We start from the raw sequence: 8762 nt of genomic DNA, 5'->3' as shown, positions 1-8762 counted from the left end.
AGAAGTTAGCGTTGCCTTTCTAGTCTAGCTGCTAGGAGCAAGGAACTGACAGCTCTGAAGTGGCTCTCATGATCTTGAGTTGCTGCTCTGGATTAAGTGATCAAATATCCCTGTTGCTGTTAGTGTTAAGTCCTAGGAAGAATTAACTGCCCCCATCCCAGAAGAGAGTGTGTGTGTGTGTGTGTGTGTGTGTGTGTGTGTGTGTGTGCGCATGTGCATGCATGCGCGCTTGCTTGTGTGTGTGCGCACGCGTGTGTGTGCAGGCCAGGGGCACGCCGTGTCCTGCTGCTGTCATTCCCCACATCCTCCCCTTGAGGCTCTCTCCTGAGCTGGAGCTGGGTTGGCGGTCAGCAAGCCCCTGTGATCGTGTCTCTGGCCTCACAGTACTGACGGGGTGCGTGTGGTTACGTCCTATTGTTTCCACAGCAAATGTTCTTACTCATATCCTCTCTCCAGCCCTCTATTTAAAATGGCTAAAGGTACTTGTTTAATATGAGCCTAGAGCGCTAACTCCTCATCTAATCCTAACACCTGCAGAGGAACAGGTTGGAGCCGGTTGTAAGCAGATTCACCTTTTCAGCTAGGAACAGCTTTGCTGGAAGTGGAGTGGTCAGACGCAAACCCTTAAAGGATAGACACTGGGCCTCCGCTGCTCCTTCACCTTCGGTGGTACTGGGGATTGCATCTCCTCCCTGTGACCCCCAGAGGGCACTGTGCTACATATGCACAAGACATCCTCACTGCTGAGTCCAGAGCCCCAGACACGCTCACACCATTCTGCCTGACCTCTACCCAAAAAGAGCTAGGAAACGGGCCTTCTGCTTCCTGGAGTCTCTGTATTATTTTCCAGGATGCTACTAAATGGTAGCCACTCCCAGTGATCTTAACAAGAACCAGGGGTGGAAGGGTGGTATATTTAGCAAAGATTTTTAGCCCAGGCTGGCCTTCAACTCCTACTCTACCTGGTGCTTCTCATCAGACCATGCAGTATAGACCTGGTACAGGTGTGCAAACTTCAGTAGCTTTCTCATCTCATCCTGATGGAGAGCCCTGGCCTTAAGGTCAGAGAAAGCCACAGGTGGGCCTTTCCAGTCTGAGTCCTGTTCTGTCCAGCCCATTGGCACATCAAATTTTCTTGTGCCTCATTTCCCAGGTGTAGAAATAGGCCAATCCAAGGACAGTCAGATTGATCCAGACAGGTGAGTGCTGGCTATGAGAGCTCTACTGCGGGGTTTTCCTGCCCAGTGCACAGACTCAGCTTTGGGTTCCCTATGGTTCAGCAGGGCTCCTCTCGAGCTCTGGACTCCTAGGCAGTCTTCTTTTACCTGGAGCAGACGCCAAGGTCAATGTTAATGAGTGTTTATTGTTGATAAAACCATAGTACATTTACAGTAAGTAACAACATTAAGGTATAGTTACAGTATCATACAATATTACAGCAATAAAATACCATTCATTCTTTTGTACATCCAGCACAAGCAGCAAGTTGAAAATATTGTTCCAGGATTGCAAGCCCTGGGGGCTTCTGATGAATAAATAGTTTCTAAGGTAGCTGTTCTTGATGCTGTCCCAGCGTCTGTCCACAAACAGGTCAGAGGATGGGGAGCCAAGACTGAGGACAGGAGGGGAGAGGACACAGCTTCTCTTCCACCGAGGCCCTGTCCTTCATGCCCCAGAGTCACGGAACCCAGGTGAGAAGTGTGCTCTTGCACCCCAGCCCTGAGTGGAAGGCGCCCTGCACTTGAGGCCATTGAAGCCCTGCTGCCTCAGCCTACAGACATGATGGGGCTGGACCTCCTGTGGCTGCCAGCTCCTGTAGCCCAGCATACCCGGTGCTCAGGGATTCCCAGTTCAGACTCTCGTTAGTAGTCTTGTAGGGAGGGCACTGGAGGTCCAGTTTTCACCAACAGGGCCCAGCCCTTTCAAAGGCACAGCTTGGAGGGCAGGACTTAGCCTCTCTCTGTTAGGAAACCAAACATAGCGGCTCCTGCACCCAGTGGCCTGGGCTCGGACACTTTCTACATTCATAAGAATGCCTGTGATCCTAACATCCCCAGCCAGGATGGCTGGTGCTGAGGTGGATCGGCTCGACGCTGAGCCACTGGAGGGGAGAGGGCACAGGGTAGCCCTCAGGGTGCAATTACGTCACACCCCTGGCCAGTTACTGGCCGAGCAACAGTGAAGTGGACTCTCCTTCCACCTCAGGATCAGTCAACACCACAGAGGGTAATCTAGGGGAAGAGCAGGACGTACCCCCCAAGAGCCTACCCCAGAAGGCCTACAAGCCTCCCTCCACTGGGGGTGTCGCTGGTGGTTTCTGGCTTTAACAGACCTTTGTACACCCTCAGATAGCAGTCACCATCCACCCTGGCTCACACCCGGGAGGTGACGTAGACAGAATGTACTCGCTCAGCTAGGGTGCTCTGCAGATCCTGCAGTGGGTCCAGGCCCTGGACTTTGCTGCTTCGGCCATAGATGAGCTGCCGGAAGGCATCCTGCTCCAGCAGGGCCTTCATGTGCTTGAGGAAGAAGCCTTCACAGAAGAGGGCCAGCTCTGGGGCGTTGTGGATCTGTGAGTAGAGGGAGAAATGAGGCCTTTGTATAGCTTCCTCCATCACCAAACCTGCCTTAACCTTCAGATGTCACCCATTCATAATAGGCCTCAGTTAAAACCTGAGATCCCTGCTGCCTCTTGAAGCCACCTTCCCCTGTGTGAGTACCTCCTGGGAGTGCCTGGTTCAAGTCTCACTTGAGTCACCAAGAACACTAATGAGTCCCCAGCCCTACCCTTTCCCTCACCTATGTCACAAATGATAACTTTATTGATCAGCTCCTTTCCTAAGGGCACTACCCGGGCACAAGGCTTCTGAGCGCAGTGGGCAATGCCCCAAAGCTGTGCTAATTCAGTAAGCACCAAGCATTCACTTTGAGTCTGCCGCTGAGCAGGGTACGGAGTCCCTCCCACTCCTGGAGCTAACATTCAGGGAGGATGAGGCCTGAGAAAATAATGAGACAAGCCAGGTGAGGATGGATGGACAATAAAAGCTGGGAATGCCTGAGGCCTGGGGACACTGATGAAGACAGGAAGCTGGTCGGTCCTGGGAGGTGCTTTACAGGAAGGAGGGTGGGAGGCTGTGTCTTGTCAAGCTCGAAGTGGGCTGGTGTCTATTTGCAAGCAGCCACCTTTGGGCAGGCTTAAGTAGGGGATGGCATGGTTTCATACTTATGAAAAAAATATGAGGTTTACACGGGGAAGACAGGATGTGGAGGGACCCTGAGGATGCTACTGCCCGAAGCAGAAATGAGGGTGGAGGGGGGCAGAAGGAAGCCTCAGAGGTAGATGGAGGGTGGGAGGGCATGGAGGGAGCAGCCTCAGAGGTAGATGGAGGGTGGGAGGGCAGAAGGAGGCTTCAGAGGTAGATGGCTGAGATGTACGATGGTTCTAAACCAACTGACTTCTGAGTCAATGTTGGGGCCACTGCTGGCAGCAGGGACCACAGGCTCCAGCTGGGGCTTTTAAGTTCCCTCAGCTGCTGCTCTGCCCTTCATGTGGTCCACGCATTTCCTCTCCTGTCTATTGTTAGTGCTGTGAAGGGGCCAGAGAGAAGTGTGGTGGGAGTGGCTGAAGGCCCAGCTCTTACCTTGGCGTATTTGTAGGTGTTGACAGCACTCTCCACACTAAGGGTCTGGGAGCACAGGATCTCACAGTGTCTCTGCAGGGCATCTAGCTGGAACAGGTTGGCAGCTGACAGGAGCTAGTCAGGGGGTAAAAGCAGGGCCTTAGAAATGAAAGCGTCTTCTTAAGTCCCAGGACCCAGCCCTCCTGCCAAATTAGTCTGAGAAGAGATGGTTCCCTGGCAACGGCTCTGTTCCAGGTCATCTTGGTAGTGGCTGGGATGTAGGAGATACAGGATGGGCACAGGTATGGGATAAGATTTCTGACCTCCAAAGAGACCTTGGTCTATAAAAGTTAGAGTGTCCTGGGCCATGCGTTTTAGCCACTGGTGAGCAGAAGGCTTGGACACGGCCTGTTGCTCCCTGGGCTGAACCCTACAGGCACACCAAGAAAACGACTATACCTGGTCTACAGAAGTCACCTTACTTCAGACAACATGTATCTGATATCAGGGCTGCGAGCTGACTGTCTGGGGACACTGGGCTACATGCCCTGCTCTTACCTGCAGGATGTCAGCCGTGGGGATCTCCATGGACTCTGTTCCTCCATAGTACAGGTACTGCATCAGCATCTGCAGGGCAATGGACTTGTGTAAAGACCACCCATGTGCATGCTGCACAAGTACACTGCCAACGCCGAGGCCCCTCCCTATGAAAGCTCTGTAGCCCAGGAGCTAAGATGCCTTACCTCAAGTCACTGGTTTTTTATTCCAAAGCAGGGCTGCTACCCCGACTCACACCCCACCCCCACAACGTGCTCACTGCTTTTGTCTAAAATTTATGTGTGAACCAGGTGTGCTGGTACATGCCTATAATCCCAGGGTTCAGAAAAATTAGATGGGAGGACTGCCCAAGTTTGAGGCCCAGCTTGGACCATACGTCACCACGGCAGCCAGGGACAACCTACTTCAAAGCAAAACAAAAGTATAAAATGGATTCTATGTATGACCAGGCATGTTAGTGCAGATCTATCATCCAACGCTGAAGAAGTAGGGTAGCAAGTTCAAGGCGAGTCTGGTCTACATAGCAAGACCCTGTCCCAGAAGCAAATAATTCCACATGGAACTGAGGGTGAGTAGAGGAACAACTGAGTAAGAAGGCCAGATTCCGATACCTTGGCCGATCTCCCCCAAGAAAGGAAGTGCTCGCCTTGCTGCCTGACTGAGATCTGTGCCTAGAGCTCTCAGGAAGTGGGTGCTGGGATCCCATGGGAGAGACCAGGAGTGGGCAGCTATATCGAGTTTGAGGGTTAGCTGAGGAAACAGCCACAACAAGGTGCTGGCAGGTGTGTGAGCAACAAGGCTCCAGCAGGTACAGTCAGGCTCTGTAAGGCCTGGGCCTCAGGCTGCAGAGGCACCAGAGGGTCTAGGAGAAAGCCTGACAGTGGGCGCTGCTCAGTCAGGTACTGGCAGGCTCACATCAAGAAGCCAGGCTCCCAAGGCCTCTGCAGTCCCAGCTGCAGCCTGCACAGCCAGCATAGGCGGCTCAGTCATCTGTCTCTGTGACTACTGTGTGCCTCCTTAGCCACCAGGACAAAGTCTCAGACCTGGGATACCCTCACTCAGTTAAGACAGTGGTAGGTCCGCTCTCCCAGGTGTGGCTAGGCAGTAGAGTGCTTGTCCAGCAAGCAGAAGGCCCCAAGCTTAGTGTCCTGTACTAAAGAAGAAATCTCAATTTCTTATACTAAGGATGTGTTGGAGTATTTATATTAAAATACTTTAGATACACTGGAGTGTATGACTAGAGTTAGATGGGTCCGGGGCATCCACAGAATAAGGCAGGGAGATATCCTGGGCCAGATCTGGCTAAGTGGCTAACACAGGCGAGGAGCTGAGGGTTAACACTTATAAGGCCTGGGTGTGCCACCCTGTCAGGCCTACTGTCCCTATTACCCTCCTCAGGAGCTGCCAGCCTGTCCTGGCACAGGAGCCCTTCCTTGGCCCCAGGCGAGGCCCACACACATCTTTCCATCTTTCCACCAATCCCTGATGAGCCCATACATCTGCCTGTCTTTCCACCAATCCCTGCTGGCCCACACACATCTGCCCACCAATCCCTGCTGCTCTCCAGGACCATCCTACATCCAAGCACAGTTGTAGTCATCTGGACTTTGGGCTTCTTGGCCAATTATGCTTCCAGAGCTGTCTCTCCTCAGAGGGGGGTGGAGGAGAGAAGGCCAGAAGCCTGGGTTTGACCTCTCTGTCTCATCCCTTAGTTACCGTGTTTCTGGTCCCACCTGCTCTCCATGACTTTTCCATCTCATAGTCAAGCTCTTAGCAAACCAAAGTCCTTCCTTGCCTTGCGTGGCTCTCTCACTTCCCAGCTGTGTTACCTTGAGCAAGCTACTCAACCTCTGACTCTATCTGCCAAGAGGCAAACGGACCTTGAACTGCTGGGAAGCTTAAATGAACTGTCTAAGAAATGTCTGGTGAGTTGGTGAGCTGCTTCAGTGGGTAAGAAGGGTGCCTGCACTCATGTCCTGTGACCTGGGGTTAAAACCCAGGACTCACACAGTGGAAGGAACCATCTCTGTATACAGTGGCATGCCTGCCCCCTGCACCCCACAACAACAAATAATTATAAAAAGCTAGAAGTGAGGTGTCGGTGATCAATGCCACCCTTCCTGGGAGCTTCCCGTGTCCTGAAGATGAGTCTTCCCACTCTGGCTTTTGGGAGCCAGAAGTCTGCAGTCTTGTTAACTGGTTGTTGCTACCCCAGTTTGGCTGACATTTTTCCAGGAAGTGCCCTCCCCTGTTCTATACACACAACAGTCACAGCCCTGTCTCACTGAGGGTGGCCCCACCATCTTAATTCTCCTGTCCCAGAGAGGAGGCTGAGGAGGCGAGCACTGCACCTGGACTTCCTGAAGGTCTCACACTCTGATCCACTCTGGCCTCAAGCACATGAGCCTTCTGCCTCAGCCGCTAAGGGCTGGGGCTGTGCTTGTCATCACACCTGGCCTTAAGTGTGATGGCAGAGGGCCAAGCGTGTCACACGGTGGCTCTCTGTACTCCTGAGTGGTAGTACTGGGGATTCTGTGTCTCTCCCATGGGGTCTTCATCTTCCCAAGGCAACCTACAGGCTGAGCACCAACTCCCCCTAACACACACACACACACGCACACACACACACGCATGCACACATGCACGCACCACTTTCTGGAAAGTCCCTCTCAGCGGAAATCCCAACCTCCTCATATGCTGCCACTAGAGTTTCTGATGCTCAGCCTGAACCTTGTGCAAAGCTCTAAGCTGGGGCCTGAACAAGCTGAACTGGGCACCCCATGCTTTCCCTATCTAGTCAGCAGGGCTGGAGCCAGACGGCTGGGGAGAGGGGCAGCCTACATCATGATTGCCTAGTGGCCAAGCCTCTGCGTTTCCAGTAAGCTTTCAGCAGCTCATTACAGGATGAGCCCGCACACTGCAGGCAGCGTGTTCATCCTCTCTCTCTCTCTGTGCAGGCTGCCTGGACTCCTGAGGTAGCTCTGAAGCCACAGCCTCACCGAAGATCAGTCTGGCTGAGGGGGAAATGGGTGGTTCTCTTGTGATCAATGGGAAATCATACATGCCCTCGAGGACAGAGTAAACAGGTGCATACAGCCCAGGACAGGCTGTGCAGAGGGACTTTCAAGGACAGAGCAACTCTGAGGCCCACACACCTGAAAGATGTGGTACTTGATGTCGCTGATCTCAATGGTTTTGCTGTTGTCCCCATCTTGCTCTGACTTATTGGTCATTAAGGTCTTGAACCTGGAACAAGGAGACAAGGTGGGGTTTGAACATGGCTTGATCCATTGATGTGCCAATGGCACTGCCGTCTGAGCAGCTTGTGGGAGACGGACCAATAAGAATGACTGCCCTGTTCCCACACTGATGTTTGGCAGGTGACATTGTATATCATCCTGGGCTGCTGGGCACAGCTCTGTTCTGTGCCCTGACTCTTCCCTTGCACAATGACTGGGAGCCGATGGTGGGAATGCTGACTCTTTATTCCAGAATACTTCTGTGTTGTAATAGTCAGCTGTAGTAACTCAGCAGAAGGAGCCCCCAAGAACTTCCCCTTGCATGCTGGAATCTGCTCCTGCTGCACCCAGTCTGGCCCACTTTGTACCCCAAGGGCAGAAGTTATAAGGTCCCCTTGGTCCCTTTTCTCTAGTACTATGGTAATCTTGTATTGCTCTTTCTTTTAAGGTAGATGAAACAAGGTCTAGAAGTAAACAAGACAGTTCTGAGGAAGTTCCTGAAACTTAAAAAATTCACATTGTCTGTCCCTAAGGTTACATAAGCAACAATGACTGCTGGAAAGAAGAAACTCTGGGCAGCTGGGCAAGTCAGGCCAGGAACTTCAGAATTTCATGCACCCAGGCTGGGACTGCCTCTGGGATATCATGTTCCTTCAAGTAACCCCTATCCCAAAACTCACTGGTTTCCTAAGGTAGATCTAGGTGGAATCATTTATTAGTGTCCTATCTGGGGTAGACACATGCTTGTTTCCATCTCCTCAAGAAGACTCACACAGCACACCTCAATGCTAAAAGAACTGGAAGTGTTCCTTGGCCCAGGGCTGATACCCAGGTGGCATACCTGTTAGATGCTGTCACCAAAAGGACTTTGTGTGCATAAAACAGCTTTCCTTCCACGAGGAAGGTTACATCAGACATCTCCTTGTTGTTCAGAAAGTGAGGATCTGTGGGTGGGAAGACAAAGACAGTGTCAGGGTGCCCACATTCTAAGAAGGCTGGGGTGGGGTGGGGCAGAGGACACAAAGTGAGGGCTAGAGAAACTGAGGTTAGGACCTTGGCACTTGGGAACAGAAAAGGAGGCAAGAGTGATGGGGAAAAAGAATGTGTGGGGACAAGCCCTAGTGGGTATGGATACACACCTAGCCTGGCTGGCAGGGTCTTCCGGATCTCCGGGATGCTGGGGATGGGGCTGGTGCCATAGCAGTGAGTGAAGATGGTGGCCAGCTGCTGGAGGACGGAGTCATTCTATAGGGAGAGGCGAAAGGACCCTCAGCCATGCACATGGCTGGCTGTAGCTGCAGTGACCTCATGCTTGTTTGGCCAGCACAGACTCACTTCATCTGTG

The 8762-nt window shown here is 52.4% G+C and overlaps 1 protein-coding gene across 1 annotated transcript in view; it reads right to left on the bottom strand.

The window, feature by feature from the left end:
- Positions 1-1343: 1343 nt before the first annotated feature.
- The window catches only part of Abtb2 (ankyrin repeat and BTB domain containing 2), a 153713-nt gene continuing 146294 nt past the window's right edge, over positions 1344-8762 (bottom strand). Inside the window, 6 exon segments of the mRNA NM_134403.2 lie at positions 1344-2570; positions 3642-3755; positions 4179-4247; positions 7334-7424; positions 8259-8361; positions 8557-8662. Of these exon segments, the coding sequence (NP_599230.2) occupies positions 2373-2570; positions 3642-3755; positions 4179-4247; positions 7334-7424; positions 8259-8361; positions 8557-8662 (681 nt within the window). The 3' untranslated portion in view covers positions 1344-2372.

The sequence above is a fragment of the Rattus norvegicus genome, chromosome 3 (genome assembly GCF_021556685.1).
Source record: "Rattus norvegicus strain SHRSP/BbbUtx chromosome 3, alternate assembly SHRSP_T2T, whole genome shotgun sequence".
NCBI classification, from domain to species: Eukaryota; Metazoa; Chordata; class Mammalia; order Rodentia; family Muridae; genus Rattus; species Rattus norvegicus.
The sequence above is the reverse complement of the archived record's forward strand: the minus strand, read 5'-3'. Positions and strand labels throughout refer to the sequence as shown.